This window comes from Sorex fumeus, unplaced genomic scaffold (assembly GCF_029834395.1).
Source record: "Sorex fumeus unplaced genomic scaffold, SorFum_2.1 ptg000197l, whole genome shotgun sequence".
NCBI classification, from domain to species: domain Eukaryota; kingdom Metazoa; phylum Chordata; class Mammalia; order Eulipotyphla; family Soricidae; genus Sorex; species Sorex fumeus.
This window is the reverse complement of record NW_026606254.1, coordinates 1,104,270-1,123,419: the sequence shown is the minus strand read 5'-3', so window position 1 is coordinate 1,123,419 and position 19,150 is coordinate 1,104,270. Positions and strand designations below refer to the sequence as shown.

General features: G+C 43.5%; 1 protein-coding gene across 1 annotated transcript in view; it reads right to left on the bottom strand.

The window, feature by feature from the left end:
- The window catches only part of LOC130017471 (targeting protein for Xklp2-like), a 37,540-nt gene that overhangs the window by 11,715 nt on the left and 6,675 nt on the right, over positions 1-19,150 (bottom strand). Inside the window, exons 3-9 of the mRNA XM_056108174.1 lie at positions 17,805-17,928; positions 14,882-14,960; positions 14,745-14,806; positions 13,668-13,769; positions 12,134-12,232; positions 9,591-9,807; positions 7,914-7,986 (exon numbers count right to left, since the gene is read on the bottom strand). Coding sequence (XP_055964149.1) covers positions 7,914-7,986; positions 9,591-9,807; positions 12,134-12,232; positions 13,668-13,769; positions 14,745-14,806; positions 14,882-14,960; positions 17,805-17,928 — 756 coding nt within the window. The remainder of the gene's footprint in view (positions 1-7,913; positions 7,987-9,590; positions 9,808-12,133; positions 12,233-13,667; positions 13,770-14,744; positions 14,807-14,881; positions 14,961-17,804; positions 17,929-19,150) is intronic.

Below are 19,150 nucleotides of genomic sequence, written 5' to 3'. Positions count from 1 at the left end.
CAGTGCATTTGCAGCCACGCGACATCTTATTATCTCATTCTTACTTTGGACAAACTGGCAGGCTACCGATTGCAACCTGCTCACACGGCAGAGTCTGGCAAACTCCCAGTGGCATACCCAATATGCCAAATACCAGTAACAATGATGGGTCTCATTCTCCTAACCCTGAAAGAGCCTTGAATATGGCACTTTTTAAATTATTTCAGGGCTATGATGAAGGAGACGTTACTGGGGCCTGCTCGAGGCAATTGACGAACAACAGGATGGTCGTGATCATGATAAGTAGATTAACAGGAGGCTGGAGTGATGAAACAGTGGGTCTTGCATGCGGCCAACCCAGATTTGATGCCTGGCATCTTATATAGTCCTCAGAGCACCGCCAAGAGTAATTCCTGAGTAATTCCTGAGTGCAGAGCCAGAAGAAAGTCCTGAACATCGCTGGGTATGACCCAAAACTAAAAATAAATAAATGAATAAAATAAACAGGAGCCAGAGAGAGAACTCAAAAATATATAATCCTGAGTTCCACTGGGAGAGATTCCCAAGCACAGAGCCAGGAGTTGCCCCCAAGCACTGCCAGGTGTGGTCCAAACACCATTTCTAAATAAATTAACAAGATAATATTTAGTAAATAAAACACATCCAGTCGTGGTACTTTCTAAATTTCTCATATCAATACCTCTGCTTGTGTTCTTGCTGTCTGATAAGCCCAAGTGCTCTGAAAGCCCCTAACTCATCTTTTTAAAGCCTCCACTGAAGAGCTGCCTTTTTAAAAAAATTTTTATTAGTGAGACACCATGAGGTACAGTTGTAGACTTACAAATTTTTGTGCTTGGGTTTCAATTATACAGTGATCAAATAAGAGCTGCCTTTTAAGAGAGGCTTTCAAAAGATTTCTCCACCCAGAGAACTGACTTCCCTTTTCTGTATATAACTTTATCACAGTTTATACAAAATTTCATTGCACTTATTTAAATATTTTCCATGTGCTAGGATTTGTGTGTGTGCTTCAAGAATAGGGACAGACTTTTACCCCATAAATCCCTAAGCTTGGCAACCCCAGACCTTGGCATTGTAAGGCATTCAGTAAATATATGCTGAATAAATATAGTAATATTGAATAACAGAATTATACCTTGGACTCTTAGGACTCTTCGTTGGACTCTTCAATTTTTTTTTCTTTTTGGGTCACACCCAGTGATGCACAGGGGTTACTCCTGGTTCTTCACTCAGGAATTACTCCTGGCAGTGCTCGGGGGACCATATGGGATGCTGGGAATAGAACCCGGGTCAGCCACGTGCAAGGCAAACGCCTTACCCGTGGTGCTATCGCTCCAGCCCCTGGACTCTTCAATTTGGTAGACTACTTCTGAATCCCAACAGTGCTACAGCAATGCATGTTTGGAACTTCTTCCTGAAAGTGGCTTTTAAGTTCAGTTTTAGGAACTTGCAGGTAGTCACTCAGTCAATTTCTAATTGCATTAGAAAAAAATTGTTTCCTGCTCTTATTTAACTATTCAGAGTTTTAGTTTCAAAGGATTTTAGACTAATTTCAAAAAAGCAAATTAATCTTTGAAAATCTGCCACGCTGAAGGAATGTAAGACACATGGCTTTTCCAAACTGTCATCAACGTTATCAATCATTGGAAATAATTTAACCTCTCCCAAGGTGGTGGGTGCTGTGAAAGTTCTTATTTCCTAAAGAAAAGTGTATTTGGGAGTAAGGGGTTGTAGAGGTAGGTCAATGAGATAATGAATTCTAACATAGTAGGACTCGTAATTAGAAGACGTTCGTAATCAAAAAACCCACCTCAGACATTCATGAAATGAGTTTTCAGATAATGTTTACCATAAAACAACAAAAATCTATTCCCCAATACTTGGACAGGTGGACAGTAGCCTGTTGACATGGGAGAAGGAACACTGGGCAACAAGTTGGGGACACGTTCTAGCACAGCTCCTATTCAAGCTGTGTAACCTTAGGCCATGGTCTTAGAAGCCTTGAATTTTTTGTCCATTAGAACAGTAACAATACACATCCAAAGACTCAGTTTTGAAATAATTCCTCCTTTTTTACCCTGTTTCTACCTAATAGAAAAATGTGCATTTGACTACTTTGTGGGTATTTGTGTGGGTAGGGGCACTACACCCAGCTATGCTCAGAGATCACTCCTGGTGGGGCTCAGGAAAACAATACGGGCAGCTGGGGATCAAACCCCGGTTGGTCATGGGCAAGGCAAGCTCCCGACCTGCTGCACAATCGCTCCAGCCCCCAGAGAAATATGCATTTGAAAAGGGAAGTGGTGGGGTGGAGTGACAGTACAGCAAGTAGGGCATTTGCCTTGCATGCCACAGACCCAGGTTCGATTCCTGCACCCCACGTGATCCCCTGAGTCCACCAGGAGTGGCCCCTGAGCACTTCCAGGTATGGCCCAAAAATAAAATCAAAAAATTAATTTAAAAAAAATTTAGAGGGTGGGGATGGAGCAATAGCACAGCCGGTAGGGCGTTTGCCTTGCACGTGGCCAACCCGGGTTTGATTCCCAGCATCCCATGTGGTCCCTTGAGCACCGCCAGGAGTAACTGCTGAGTGCAGAGCCAGGAGGAACCCTGGTGCATCGTCAGGTGTGACCTAAAAGCGAAAAAAAAATTTTTTTTAAAAAAAGATCCAAAAATAAAATAAAAAAATTAATTTAAAAAAAATTAGAGGGTGAGGATGGAGCGATAGCACAGCGGGTAGGGCGTTTGCCTTGCATGCAGCCAACATGGCCGACCCGAGTTCGATTCCTCCGCCCCTCTCGGAGAGCCCGGCAAGCTACCGAGAGTATTCGATATGCCAGACACAGTAACAACAAAGTCTCCAATGGAGACGTTACTGGGCCCGCTCGAGCAAATCGATGATCAACGTGAGGGCCTTTAAAAAAAGATCAACAGAAGACCAGAAAGACAGTACAAGAGTTAAGGTGCTTGCCGTGCATGTAGCCAACACCAGTCCAATCCTGAAAACCTTATATGGTCACCCTAGCCTCACCAGGCATGACCCTGAAGCACACACAATGCTAGGATTAAGCCCTAAGCACCATCGGGAGTGGCCTGGAACCCAAAAATAAACTGTAGAGATTTCTCAAAAGGTAAGTCATGAAAGAGATATTCACAAGGAGGCCCAGTGCTAACGAATTGGAAAGTGATTTATAAAAAGCACTTTACAACTGCTGTCCATCCATACTTCATCTCCACTACTATTATGAGGGAATCATGAAAAAATAAAGGAAATTGAGCTCATGGAAACAGAAAAAGCTCCTTGCTCTGCTATTGAGGTTTTTAAATTACAAGGGCTTGAAGGGCAGAGAAAAACATTCCCTTGTATTATGCAGAACAACTGAAAAACTGTCGTTTTCAAATGTCAATGGACATATGCTGATTAATATCAGTGTCCCTATTTAATATTAGTGTCCCTATTTGTTTAGACATCAGTCTGCTCTACCAGACTGCAAAAACTTTGAGCAAATAGGCTACATCTCCTTTCAACTTTAAATTACCAATATAGTGATAGTACAGCGGATAGGACATTAGTACCCCACACGGTCCCCCAAGCCAGTCAGGATAATTCCTGAGTGCAAAGTCAGAAGTTACCCCTGAGTAGTGGCCCAAAAACCAAATAAATCTTAAAACATTAATTACCAATGCAGGCTAGAACACAGGCCAGCGCTTTTCAGTTTATATTGTTATCCATTTCTCCCATACTATGCCCACACTGTGATTCTAGGTACTAGGGCTACAGAAGTGAACAATAAAGACATACAGCCTCCCTGCTCTCAGGTAACTCACATTCTAATTGGTTAGAAAATAAAAAGAGTGGGGGCCGGAGCAATAGCACAGCAACTAGGATTTGCCTTGCACACAGCTGACCCGGGTTTGATCCCTGGCATTCCATGTGGTCCCCTAAACACCATCAAAAATAATTCCTGAGTGCAGAGCGAGGAGAAACCCCTGAGCATGGACATCGCAGGGTATGACCCAAAAAGAAAAAAAAAAAGGCGATGAATTAATCAAATGTTTCCTGATTTTCACTAGTGTTCTGGGGGCTGAAGGAGGGAAATTGGGAAAGATATTAGCAAATAGTTGAAGTGTCCTTAGAAGTGGGAAGTGTGAGTAGACAGATGATACATTTAAGAAAAGTATCCAAAGGCTTGCTTTTCAAGCCTGTGCTCTCCCTTGAACGAGTATCTCACTCTCTTGTCTTTATGTTGTTTTGCTATTTCCACTCTGGAGAAACCTGTGTTCTCGCTGAATAATACTCCTTCCTCTCCCCTCATATCCTTCTAAATTAGTTTCAATAAAAACGTCCTTGCTTGGGGCTGGAGCGATAGCACAGCGGGTAGCATGTTTGCCTTGCACGCAGCAGACCCGGGTTCGATTCCCAGCATCCCATATGGTCCCCCGAGTACCACCAGGAGTTAATTCCTGAGTGCATGAGCCAGGAATAACCCCTGTGCATCACCGGGTGTGACCAAAAAGCAAAAAAAAAAAAAAAATCCTTGCTTCATAAAAAAAGGAAGAAAGGAAGAAAGGCGGGAGGGAGGGAGGAAAGGAAGGAAGGAGGGTAGACAGGGAATAGAGGGAAAGAGGAAGCAAGGCAGGGAGGGAGGGAGGGAAAGAAAGGCAAGCACCCAACGCAGTGCTGGAGAAACAGTATAATGCGTAGGGTACTTGCCTTATACTTGGTCCAACCAAAGTTGATCCCTGGCACCACAGTCACCTGAGTGATCCTTGAGCACAGAGCTAGGAGTAAGCCTTGAGAACAGCCCCCCCCCCCAAAAAAAAATAAAGAACTCAACTGGCTGAGTGACTGTATTCCATCACCAGCATCACATGGTTCTCTGACCATAGAGTGGGAGTAGCCCTGAGAACTGCCAGGTGTGGTGAGAGAAAAGAGATTGATGTTGCAAATGTTTAAATCAGCTGTGATGATGATGACTGCCTAACTACTCTGCAAATATACTTTTAAAAATCACTAAAGACACAAAAGAATCTCCGAACCGAGCAGCTCGCTGCAGAGATGCCTCCCGACCTTGTGCCAGGCCGATTTCACCAGGGTGCCTCAGATGGGAGCAGGCATTGTGGCAGTACCTGCCCCCTAGGGATCCTGGCAGCTGCCAACTTCCAGAACCCAATGAAAAGCCCAGGTATGCGGGAGCAGTGACTGTAAATTCCAGGTCTCAAGGAATAGGGAATGGGGAGCAGCTCGCTGGAGGGATTTCTCCAGACCCTGATTATCTAAAAGTTTAGAATTTTAGGAGTGTATGGCCGCTCTCATGGCCACGCAACATCTTAAACTATTCATAACAAGCAATACAAAATAAATTATCTAGCATCTGCCTGTTCAGCAGGTTTGAGTGGTAGCAAGTAAGTTCAAAATAATGGTGGGACTGGTGTTGAAATATTGAATGCAATCCATTATTGTGAACTTAATAAAAATAAATAATAAATAAAGGCCCTCCCGTTGATCATCGATTTGCTCGAGCGGGCCCAGTAATGTCTCCATTGGAGACTTTGTTGTTACTGTGTTTGGCATATCAAATGCGTCACGGGGAGCTTGCCGGGCTCTGCCGTGCGGGCGAGATACTGTTGGTAGCTTGCCGGGCTCTCCTAGAGGGGCGGAGGAATCGAACTCGGGTCGGCCATGTTGGCTGCGTGCAAGGCAAACGCCCTACCACTGTGTTATCGCTCCAGCAATAAAAATAAATTTTTTTTTAAAATGCGCTAAAGGCTAGAAAGACAATACAACAGATAAGAAAATCTGCCTTGCCTACATCTGACCAAGGATCTATCACCAGCAACACATATGATTGATCCCCCGAGTGTAGAACCAGGAATGATCTCTAAGCACAGAGCCAAAAGTAAGCTCTGATCACAGCTGGGTGTGGGAACCCCTCACTGCCCCCCTATCCAAAAAGAAAGAAAAAGAAAAGAATGCGAGAGAGAGATAGAGATAGAGAGAGAATATAAAAGCAACCTAAAATAAACCATGGGAGTGTTATGGGTGAGTTCCCCAAGGCAACAGAGTTCTCAGGCCTGTCTCAGAGCAGTTAGGAAAATCACAGTGAAAAAAAAATTATCTCAGGGAAGAGAAGAGGTGGAGAGGAAGAGGGTAGAGGAAAGGAGAATTAAAAAAAAAAAGAGTGGAGGGCGGGGGAAGGAGAGGGAAGGAAAGACGTCACTGATCTGCTGATCCCCAAGTCACATCTAAAATATTGCTAAAATTACTCACTGGTCTCATGACAGCACCTCTATGGCTGTGGTCCCCCAGCACCCCACTAGATGTCGGCATCAGGTTCACACTGCACATCCCTGGGCTCAAGGCTTTCATCACTCCCCCTCTTTCACACACTCCCGTGTGTCTTTTTCCATCTATGGACCACTGCTGCCCAGGCCTGTCTCATCAACCCTGCTGTCTCTTCAGCATCTATCAACCACAAGTGGATGAGCACAAGAAACACGGGAAGGACGTATGGGATGGAGCTTCAGCATCAGGAGGACAGATGGGGACGAACCGAACACACAGGCAAAGCTTCATGTGGGTTCTAGGAGGAAGGCTTTTCTGTCCTGCTGTGAAGAAGTCCAAGGCTGGAAACCAAGGTATCAAATCTCAGGTCTGCCGTCAAATTTGAAAAACATTTCGATGGCCAAGCCACAATTCTCCTTTTAAGCCTCCCTTTATGAAACCCTAAGAGGGTAGATGAGAATTCATCTATGCTTTACTTTTCTAAAACCAAGAGTTCAAGTGAAATCACCAGAATCTTGAGTAGGGAGATCTGTGAGCAGCTAGCATCAAATTCAAAAACCACAAATACCGAAAAAAAAAAAAAACAACAGCAGCGTAGCAGATGAGAATAAAGTGATTAAAGAGATGAAAGGTTCAGATCCTTGCTAAGCATACTAAATAATTCTTAATGACTATTTCCTCATCTGCAAGGAAGGAATAATATGAGAACCTACCCCTTAAAGAGTTGTTGTGAGAAATTAGGTAGACTACCTAAAACTCTAAAGGTAAAGGTAAAGGTAAAGGCCCTCCCGTTGATCGTCGATTTGCTCGAGCGGGCCCAGTAACGTCTCCATTGGAGACTTTGTTGTTACTGTGTCTGGCATATCGAATACTCTCGGTAGCTTGCCGGGCTCTCCGAGAGGGGCGGAGGAATCGAACTCGGGTCGGCCATGTTGGCCACTTGTAAGGCAGACGCCCTACCCGCTGTGCTATCGCTCCAACCCTAAAACTCTAATACAAGCAAAAAATGACAGCTACTCTGTTAGAAAAGACGAAGTCATGAAATTTACATACAAGTGGTACTACGTGGAAAGTATCATGTTAAGTGAAATGACTCAGAAAGAAAGGGATAGACATAGAAAGATTGCATTCATCTGGGGAACATAAAGTAACGAAATAGGAAACTAACACCCAAGAATGGCCGAGATTAGTGCCAGGAATTTTACTCCATGACTTGGAGGCCAACCACACATACTAGGGGAAAAGGGAGCTCAGATAAAGAGGGGAACACCAAATAAAGGTGTTGGGAGGATCCTCCCAGGATGGGAGAAGCATGCTGAAAGTGGACTATAGACCAAACATGATTGTCACCCATTGCCTCTTTTGCAAACCACAACACCCAAAATGAGAAAGAGAACAGAGGGGAATGCCCTGCCACGGAGGCAAGGTGGGATGGGGGGGGAAGGGGGGTGGGAGGGATACTGGGAGCCATGGTGGTGGGAAATGGGCACTGGTGGAGGGATGGGTATTTGATCATTGTATAATTGAAACCCAAGCACAAAAATGTGTAAGTCTGCAACTGTACCTCATGATGTCTCACTATTAAAAATTTTTTTAATAAAAAAATGACAGCTACTACTACTGTTACCAAGTAGGCTGCTTATTGTGTTCAGGTTGTACACTAAATTCTTCACCAGGTTCACAATCATCTGTGCAGCACCCTACAAATCAACACTCCAGAGTTGAGGCCCAGAAATCTGTTTATGTGCTAAAATCCCCAGAGGATCTGAGAACGACTTGGATTTGGCACATAATTTCCCTATAGCATACCACATCGTATCTAACACACCTGACTTACTACAGCTTCGTTGTTGATCTGTTCACCCAAAAGTCTCAATAAGGATAGGTTTGGTTTTGTTTCGTTTGAGCAACTCCTGGTTGTACTCAGAGCTTACTCGTGGTTCTGCACCCAGGGATCCCTCCTGTGGGCTCAGGGGACCATATGGGATGCTGGGGATCTAACCTGGGCAGGCGACATCTCAAAAAGACAACATCTAAGACCTTATTTCACTCATCTTTTTCCCTTTCTTCATTTCTCTCTTTTTTCTTTCTGCCCTGCCAACCTCCTATTTTTTTTTTTTTAGCAGCACCAGGAATCAAACCCAGATCCTATGGTCTGAACCACCTACCTCGACATTCACTCCTGTTACAGAAGGCTCCCTCATATTTGCCACCTCTCAGAATTTTGTTATTTTATTCCCCCCGCCTGGACTGCTAAACTACTAGATTTCATTGTATTTCTAAAAGTTAAAACCCTACCGTATAATGGAAAAGCACACACACCACCTACCACCCCTCCCCCAGCTCTCTCTCACAGCCCTCTGCAATCAAAGTGCCTGAATTCTTGCTTGATCATTTACTAGCTTAATTCCCCAGGAATGTTATTTAACCCATCTGTGCCTCATTTGCCTCCTAGAAATCTGCTGATAATTAAAGTGACCACCTGAAGGATTATGGTCAAAATGAATGAGCCGTAGTGCCTGGGATGTTGCTCAGTGGTACAGCCCTTTCCTTGCATGAGTAAAAGCCTTGGGTTCAAGTCCTAGCACCACCGAAAAATAAATATTAACAAGAAAACAAAAAAGGGTTAGGCACTTATTAAATCTCAGCTATTATGGTGACAATTTCACTACACCTTGGGAGGATCAGATCAAATGTTTCCTCTTCCATCAAGCATTCCCTGTTATGGCTGTTCATTTGTTTGCATTTAAGTTCTATTTTACTTGGTTGGAAAGTACTCAATCTACTAATTTTTGTCTATGGGTGTTGAGTCGCTAGTCCTCAGGCACAGGGCCAGAAATGAAGGTTCTAGCAAAAGGGCACCTACACCTGGAAAAAATCATTACCTCCTTTAAAGCACTTTTTTTTTCCTTTTTGCTTTTTGGATCACACCCGGCGATTCACAGGGGTTACTCCTGGCTCTGCACTCAGGAATCACTCCTGGCAGCTCTGGGGACCATATGGGATGCTGGGGATCGAACCTAGGTCCACCGTGTGCAAGGCAAATGCCCTACTCGCTGTATTATAGCTCCAGCCCCCTTTAAAGTACTTTTAATCCTGAACCTCAGAACATTTTATATTTTCTACATAATGCGTTTTTCTTTACTAGATTACAGGGTCCTGACAGCAAAATTCACCTATTATGTCTCTTTATTGCCTACTGCTCCTAATATGATGCCTTAATTACAGTGTCCGTCTACCCCAACATTTGTGACCAATGGATATTTGGTGAAGTATAGTTACAGCACACATCAACTGTTCTTACCACAACATCTTTCAAGATCTTAGAGGGGCATGGTATGGAACGAAATTCAAAATGTTCATCCTCTGATTTCTTCTTTGACCTTCGTTCCTGGATTCTTTTCTCAATTTCTAAATCAAAGCCAATAGGCTGAGTGGGTGGTTTCGCCGGTGGTTTTTTAGGCAAGATGGGCCCCCTTTCAAGAATCCTGGGATCAAGTTCCCGTGCTTTGAATTTATATCTGTGAGTTCATAGAACAACAACAAAAAATTTTTTTTACTGAAAACCAATCAACAAAGTAGGTCGAAAACAAAAGTATAATAATAATTGGTTACTGATCATAAAATTCCCAAAACAAAATTTCAGCTCTTACCATAGCTCTTAACTTATCTCTGTTTCCAGAGCAAAGAATAAACGATAGTTCTTACATTTCCATCACTTTAAAGAACAATTCTCTTCACAAAGGAAGTTCCCTTTTCAAAAGGACAGAAAAAGGAATAGAAGGGCATCAAAGAGATATCCCAGTGCTAATCACAACTAGACTAGAAAGGACACAAGGCCAGTAGGGGGTCTTGAGCGCTCTGGTATTGGTGAAGATGCATTAACTGTGAACACCAAAATCATAAATGTGAATACAACTGTAACCATGTTACCTAAACTATTAAAAATATTTTAAACAAAACAAGGACAGAGAGCTTAATGGGATAGGTGTATGCTTTGCCAACAGGAGACCTGGATGTGATACCCGGCACTGCTGGGAATAGCCCCTGAACCCTGCTGTATGTGGCCTAAAAACAACCAAACCAACCAAACACAAACTACTTCCTATAAATGGGTGGAATCTTCCTAAACAAACTTCAGAAGACACCCCTTTAATAGAATCATAAATTCTTCCACTTCTGCATTAGTTTTTCATCAGCTGACACAGTAGGTCATGACACGGCTTCGAGTCTATAGCTATTCAGTGCCATAAATCCCCAAGGCGAGAACAGCAACTTCCTCTTACAAAACTGAAAAGAAAATAGATTCTTCCTCAAATAATAATAGTGGGGACTTACTGTTGTTGTTTCTCAAGTTCCTCAGCCTCTTGATCTGCTGTGCTTTTATAGGTCACAGGCCTTGCATGATGTTTGGTTTGCAGGACAGGGGTCTGTAGGTTTCTGAAGAGCTTGGCCACAGCACGTTTAGAAGGCCACAGAACTACAAACCAAGACTACAGATATTCACTTTGTTCACAGGTAAATTATTTTCCTGACCAACTGTAATTATCTTGATATTTATGCTTTGGTGTGTGGTGTTTTCTAAATATGTATATATATATATATATATAATTTTTTTTTCTTTTTGGGATCACACCCAGCAATGCACAGGGGTTCCTCCTGGCTCTGCGCTCAGGAATTACCCCTGGCAATGCTCAGGGGACCATATGGGATGCTGGAAATTGAACCCGGGTTGGCTGCGTGCAAGGCAAACGCCCTACCCGCTGTGCTATTGCTCCAGCCCCTGTATTTGACTTTTTTGAGAGATTTGCTTGATAATTTGAAAGAATGCTTTTAGGGAATTCCTAACATTGAGAATTAGTGCTGAGTCTTTAGAAAGTTTTTATTCATAATCTCTGTGTATTTGTTTATTGATGGTTTTGGAGTCATATCCCACATCACTAAAGGATTGCTCCCAACTTGATGCTCAGTGCCTATTCACTGTCGGGTAGGGGATCCAATCTGGCCTCCTGCATGTAAACCATGTGCTCCAGCATTTGAGTGATCTCTCTCGCTAACCCCGAGAAGATGTTTTGAAGCTGGAATAAGCAAGTCTTATTTTTCAAAAAAGTTGGCATTTCCAATAGAAGGAAAATAGGGGCTATGATAAAGAGTTTGTCAGATACAAATAGGCTTTGCTTTCAGGGGGTCACTGTCACTGTCCTCCCGTTGTTTATGGATTTGCTCAAGTGGGCCCAGTAATGTCTCCATTTTGAGATTTCTTATTACTGTGTTTGGCATATCGAATACGTCACAGGTAGCTGGCTAGGCTTTGCCGTGTAGACGAGACACTCTCGGTAGCTTGCCGGGCTCTCTGAGAGGGGCAGAGGAATCGAACTCGGGTCGACCATATTGGTCACTTGAAAGGAAATGCCCTACCCGCTGTGCTATCGCTCCAGCCCTGTCAGGCGGGGTAGAGCTTATTAAAGTCTACCTTCATCACACTCCTTAATGCCTGGTTGGGAAAAGGGGGTGGAATGCTTGCTTCTCAGGCTGGCAGCTGATTGGAGTATGGTAGGCCAGCCATTCTGTGGTTTGGCATCTCTGCACTGATTCGTGAGGTAGCACGTATAGGGAGATGGATTTTTGTGAACAAAGTGAATATCTGTAGTCTTGGTTTGTAGTTTTGTGGCCTTCTAAACGTGCTGTGACCACGTTTCTTCAGAAACCCACAGACCCCTCTCTTGCAAACCAAACATCATGCAAGGCCTGTGATCTACAAAAGCACAGCAGATCAAGAGGCTGAGGAACTTGAGAAACTACAACAGTAAGTCCCCACGGTTATTATTTGAGGAAGAACCTATTTACTTGAATTCTTCATTCTTTTTCTGCATCTCCATCACCTCCTGCTGCATCTTCATTCTCTTCTCCGACTTTTGCTCCTCAGTACTTTTTAGAATTTTCTGCCTGAAGGGCAAAAGAATACAGGAGATAGGAGAAAAGAAAAGGAGTCAATGATTCAAAATAATCTAATGGCATTTTATAGACTGTTTTAGTCTAGGTAATAGGTAAAGGTAAAGGCCCTCCCGTTGTTTGTCGATTTGCTTGAGCGGGCCCAGTAACGTCTCCATTGGAGACTTTGTTGTTACTGTGTTTGGCATATCGAATATGTCACGGGGAGCTTGCCAGGCTCTGCCATGCGGGCGAGATACTCTTGGTAGCTTGCCAGGCTCTCCGAGAGGGGCGGAGGAATCGAACTCGGGTCGGCCATGTTGGCTGCGTGCAAGGCAAACGCCCTACCGCTGTGCTATAAACAATTAGAACAACAACAACAAAAAGGTACTTACTGGAGCAATAGTACAGTGGCTAGGGCACTTGCCTTGCATGCAGCTGCCCCAGGTTGGATCCCCCACACCCTACATGGTCCTCCACACGGTTCTCCACACTCTATATGGTTCCTGAGCCCCACCAATCGTGATGCCTGAGCATGGAGCCAGGAGTAAACCCTGAGCACCACTGAATCTGGCCCCCAAACAAAACAAACAAACAAAAACCTATTTACTCAGAATTAGACCAGAAGGGAGCTTGTCATAATTAAAATGTTTAGGTATTAGGAGATTTCACAGATTTCTTTCCCTCTTATTCTTTACATTTGCTATGAAAGTAAATTTTTCTCAAGATTTTAAGAGGAGGACCTACTAAGAAAGATTTCACCTTTTAAGTATCATGCTAAGCGAAATGAGGCAGAAAGAGAGGGATAGACATAGAAAGATCGCATTCATCTGGGGAACATAAAGTAACAAAGTAGGAGACTTACACCCAAGAATATCCGAGATAAGTACCAGGAGGTTTACTCTATGGCTTGGAGGCCAGCTGCACATGCTAGGGGAAAAGGCAGCTCAGACAGAGAAGGAAGCACCAAATAAAGGGTGTTGGGAGGATCCTCCCAGGATGGGAGATGCATGTGAAAAGTAGACTATAGACCAAACATGATTAGCACTGAATGCCTCTTTTGCAAACCACAGCACCCAAAAGGAGAAAGAAAACAAAAAGGAATGCACACAAGGCAGGGTGTGATGGGGGGAAGGGGGTGGGAGGAATACTGGGATCAGTGGTGGTGGAGAATGGGCACTGGTGGAGGGATGGATACTCAATCATTGTATAACTGAAACCCAAGCACAAAAATTTGTAAGTCTACAACTGTACCTCATGGTGTTTCACTAATAAAAATTTTTTAAAATAAACAAATAAAAAAGAAATATTTCACCTTTTGAGGGTTACAACTTTGGCAAATTCCATATGCACCATGGTGACTTCAGGTGTACTATTTGCAATTTTACTCTACTGGTTCTCATTTAAATTCAGCCGGGGGAAATAAAGAAATTTAGGAGAGAAAACATACCTTCCTGGCACATTATGTCTGCCCTTAGCTTTTTCTGGAGCAGACTTGTTCTTTTCTTGTTGAGCACTGCATCCTTTCTCTTCCTCTGGCTTCTTTCTGCTACTAGAACTTGAGTTCAAAAGAACAAAAAAAAGTATTTTCTCCATTCTCCATTCTCTAAAGCACATTCTACACAAACCTCCTACCACGCATGGCACTCAAGTTTCCTCATTTCTAGCTTGCTTTTCAAGCCCATGTTCTCCCTTGAACACATATCTTGCTTGCTTGCTTCTTTGCTCATTTCCACTCTGGAGAAGTCTGTGTTCTCTCTCAAACATGTACTTCTCCCTTTCTCTAGCCTCACATTTTTCTAAATAAATTTTAATACAACTACTTTGTTTTACTAAGTAAGTAAAAGTCAAGGCCCTCCCGTTGTTCATCAATTTGCTCGAGCGGGCCCAGTAATGTCTCCATTGGAGACTTTGTTGTTACTGTGTTTGGCATATCGAATACATCACAGGGAGCTTGCCAGGCTCTGCCGTGCGGGAGAGATACTCTCGGTAGCTTGCCGGGCTCTCCGAGAGGGGCGGAGGAATCGAACTCGGGTCGGCCATGTTGGCTGCGTGCAAATAAAATAAAATTTTCTCATTTCTGGGCCAGAGAGGTAGTCCAGAAAATAGAGCATTTGCCTTGCACACGGCCATCCCATGTTCAATTCCCACCACCACATGCGGTCCCCATGAGCCCTCCAAGGAGTGATCCCTAATCACTGCCAAGAGTGACTTCTGAGCTCAGTGTCAGGAGTAAGTTCTGAGCATCACTGAGTGTGGCCTAACCCCTTTATCCCCTCCCACAAGAAAAAGACTCAGAGATACTGTTCTGGCAGTATTCAAAGACTGAACCAAGGGAAAAGACTTTTAGACTTCTGCGAAGCAAATAAATCACTATTCTCTAAACCTCTAGCTGAATAGGCTATTAAAGCAAAATACATTCCTAACTAATAAAACTCAAAACAAACATCATGTATTCTGTTTGCTATTAGACACTTATACTAATGGGTTAAACCTATGCCAGCTGACAAAAGCTGTAGCTACTTACACTCTCATTTTATTGGAGGGTGGAATTTCATGGATTACAGGAGTGGCACATCTCTTGGTTTTCTTTTTTTTTTTTTTTATGTAGGAGTACTGCTATTTATTCAGCCACTGATTAGGCTGATTGAATTGGGCATGAACTCCACTCCTGGCTTTCATTTTAACATGTTGCTTTTCTTTCTGCTCCAAATCCTTCTGAGCAGAGAGTCTAACAGATCTTCTATGATAGAGGAATTGACAAAATTTATCTGTAACTAACTGTCCCGGAAGAGAACAGCACAGTCTCCTGCCCCCGTGCCTGGCTGTCCTCACCAGGGCCCCTGGAGGAGGGCGGGTTGAGTTTCCCTCCCCACCCCGAGCAGAGCCCAGGCAGCCAAAGACCTCGAAACCAACCACAGCCATGCTGAGACCACTCTCCACATGTTCGGACAAGCCTCATGCATGAAGGAACCAGCAGAGGAACCCAGGCATGCGGGTCCCAGGGCTGAGATCTCCAAGCCTGCTCGAATCGGGACTGGGCCTCCTCCACCCAGATCCCCCATCTTCCAGTAGGTAGGTGCTACACCCACCAACTGCCCCCAGCGCCAGGTAATCCCATCAATGGCCAAGACCCAGAGACCATAAAACCCAATTCCTGGAAGCACGCAACCACATTTGCAGCCATGCAACATCTTATTATCTAGTTCTTATTCTGGAGCACCTGGCAGGCTACCGAAAGTATCCTGCCCACATGGCAGAGTCTGGCAAACTCCCCATGGTGTACTCAATATTCCAAAAACCAGTAACAATGATGGGACTCATTCTCCTGACCCTGAAAGGGCCTTGAATATGGCACTTTCTAAAATCTCAGGGCTAGGATGAAGGAGACGTTATTGGTGCCTGCTCGAGCAAATCGATGAACAATAGGATGACTGTGACCATGACCGTGATCTGTAACAAATATATCTACTACAAAAAGGAAAGTGTTCTGGGAAACATGAAACTATAATTAAATTACATATGTCAAAAACTCTAAAAATGGGTCGAAGATATGTGGCCCCGCAGAAAAAAATAAAAAATTAACCATTCTCAAAATTTTGCATTTGTTTATATATTTTAATATCAACTTAGTGCTTCAAAATAAAAAGCACTTAAAATATTGAATCTATAGATTAATTAAAGAGAATTTAATTAGTTACAATATTGGGTATCCCAATCCATAAACATGATGTAGTATCACCAATATTTTTGTTTGGGTTTTCTGTTTTGTTTCTGGGCCACACCTGGCTGTGCTCAGGGCTTACTCCTGGCTGTGCTCAGGGGTCATTCCTGGTGGTGCTCGGGGGAGTTTATGGGGTGCCAGGGATCAAACCTGGACTGGCTGTGTGCAAGCAAATGCCCTACACCCTGTACTATTGCTCCGGCCCCTGTATGTACGAGTCTTTTCCCTAGAACTATATAATGTGGGGCTGGAGTGATAGCACAGTGGGTAGGGCATTTGCCTTGCTCATGGCTGATGTGGGTTCGATTCCCAGCATCCCATAGGGTCCCCCAAGTACCGCTAGGAGTAATTCCTGAATGCAGGAGCCAGGAGTCACACCCTGTGCAACGTTGGGTGTGACCCAAAAGGGAAAAAAAGAGAATTATATAATGGACCGCTAGGGTGCTCTTTCTGTTTCAAAAAGTTTTGACACAGGGCTGAAAGATAGTACAGTGATACTGTACAATGGATAAGGTACTTGTCTTGTACCCCCTGACCAACCCCCTGAAGTCAGGAGTAATCCCTGAGCACAGATGGATGCACTCTAATCCCCCTTTCTCAAAATAAAAGGCATTAAGGGGGACCAGAGATGGTACAGGGGGTAAAGCACTCATTAGCCTTGCATACAACCAACCCTAGTTGTATTATGTCACACATCACCTAGGAAGTCACACATCATAGCCAGGGAAGATCCTTGAATGTAGAGCCAGGAGTTAGCAAGTACTGCCACATATGGGCCAACCAACCCCCACCCCAATAATAAACATGCCTAGGGGTTAGAGAGGGCTGGAGCGATAACACAGTGGTAGGTCGTTTGCCTTGTGCGCAGCCAGCCTGGCCAAGCCAGGTTCAATTACTCCGCCCCTCTCGGAGGACCTGGCAAACTACTGAGAGTATTTCGCCAGCACAGCAAAGCCTGGCAAGCTACCCGTGACGTATTCAATATGCCAAACACAGTAACAACAAGTCTCAAAAGTGGAGATGTTACTGGGCCCGCTCAAGCAAATAGACGAACAACAGGAGGACAGTGGACAGGGGTTAGAGAAAGTTCAATGAGCTGAGCACATGCTTTACAAGCAGGCAAATCTGATCCCCAGAACCCTAGGATCCCTAAGAGCTGCTGGGAGCAACTCCAGACCACACAGCCAGGTGGGGCCCAAAAGACAAAATAAGTATGTGAATAAAATATAATAAACTATCATTGAAGAGACTGAGACTACCAAGGGGTTAGCTAGGATGTGAAGCTACTTGAACTCTCATATAGCACTAGTGGGAGTAGAAAGTGGTAGTCACTTTGGAAAATACTCTGGCTGCTCCTTATGAAGACACACTGAACCAGATGGCCTAGTAATTCAATCGGGAGAAACTCTTGCCCTCACAAAGACCTATGTATTCATATCAGCTTTAACCATAATGGTTCCAAAATGGAAACAATCAAATATTGATCTACTGGAGAATGAATAATGAGATATAAAAGAACATTATAGGCAATTCCAATTTTTAAAACATACAACAGTTAAGATTGATCCATGAAGATCTGTTAAAGTAAATGTACAATTGCAAACATGTCAATGGTAGACAAAGCAAGGTTTTGAAATCGAATTGATGGGGTGAATCATAGCTCTGAAATAAAACTTACCTTTAATGAGCAGCTTAGTACCCCTTACATAAAAATTTCAGCTTATTACCTAAAACTCACGTTACAAAGATCAAATAAGAGAACACAGTCTTGTACAGAATCTTATACATAATAGTGCTCTGTCAAGTAACCATTCTTGAAGTATTATTCGTCTAACCTCCACATTCAAACCCTGAAAGTCTTACCTCTGAGGTTGGTTTGGAGTACTTCTTGTCTTAGTTCCCTTGACTTTTGGGAAAGAACGAGAATTTAATGAAATGGACTGTTCCACCAGATTTTCTTTTTCTGCCTCTTTGTACATATTGTTAACTGCAAAAGAACATATACTAGTCAGCATTAAAATGCCAAGTGAGGGGGCTAGAGTGGGTAGGCTGACCCGGGTTCCATCCCTGGCATCCCATATGGTCCCCCAAGCACCGCCAGGAGTGATTTCTGAGTGCAGAGCCAGGAGTAACCCCTTGGCATCGCTGTATGTGACCCCAAAAGCCATACATATGTCAAGCGAATGAATTATAAATAGAAAACACACACACACACACACACACACACACACACCCCTTAATACAGGATCCTAGGTTGAAAAATTATCCTCAGCAACAGAACTTAGTTGCAGAGAAATCTTAAGGAGAAGGCCAATTTATAAAAGCTTCTTTAGTTGAAGCAGAAATGAAACATCAAGATACCACCTTAGGAAAAAAGTATCCCATACACATCCTCATATCATATCCAAATATAAACAGATAAAATTCTGGAAGTTTCTACTTCCAGAAGATAAAAATAAAAAGAATAAGATAAAAAGATAAAAGAATAAAAAAATAATTCTAAGATAAAAAGAATCACCTAAGAATCAACCAATGTGATAAGCAATGAATCCCTTATCAGCAATACAGTATCACTAAAATCTGGGGCCAGAGCAACAGTACAGCAGACACGGCACTTGCCTGGCACGTGGCCGACCTAGTGTCGATTCCCAGCATCCCATATGGTCCCTCAAGCACTGCCAAGAGTGATTCCTGAGTGCAGAGCCAGAAGCGACCCCTGAGCACAACTAGGTGTGGCCTAAAAGCCAAATAATTACAACTATCATAATAATAGGCTTGCTCTCTCAGCAGGAATTCTCCCCTGAACATGAATATCACTTGCTTGTCTCTTTCTTCTTTTTTCTACTGTGGAGCCCATGTAGAAAGAGGGTTCTTGAGCATGTTTTCTCTCTTTCTGTAAGTCATGTCTAAGTAAATTTGTTCAATTAAAAGGTATCCTGTTTCACTAAATATTAATAAGAGGGGTCGAGTGATAGTACAGGGGGTAGGGCACTTGCCTTCCACACAGCTGACCTGAGTTTGATCCCCAGAACCCCACATGGTCCCCCAAAGCCTTGAGGAGTAATCCCTAAGTGCAGAGCCAGGAGTAAGCCCTGAACACAGCTGCGTATGGCCCCAAACCCAAAATAATAATGTCTTTTTCTTCTATCATTCTGTATGGATGATGAAATAAACTTGTCCCGAATAAGCAAGGCAAATCATCTTTATGT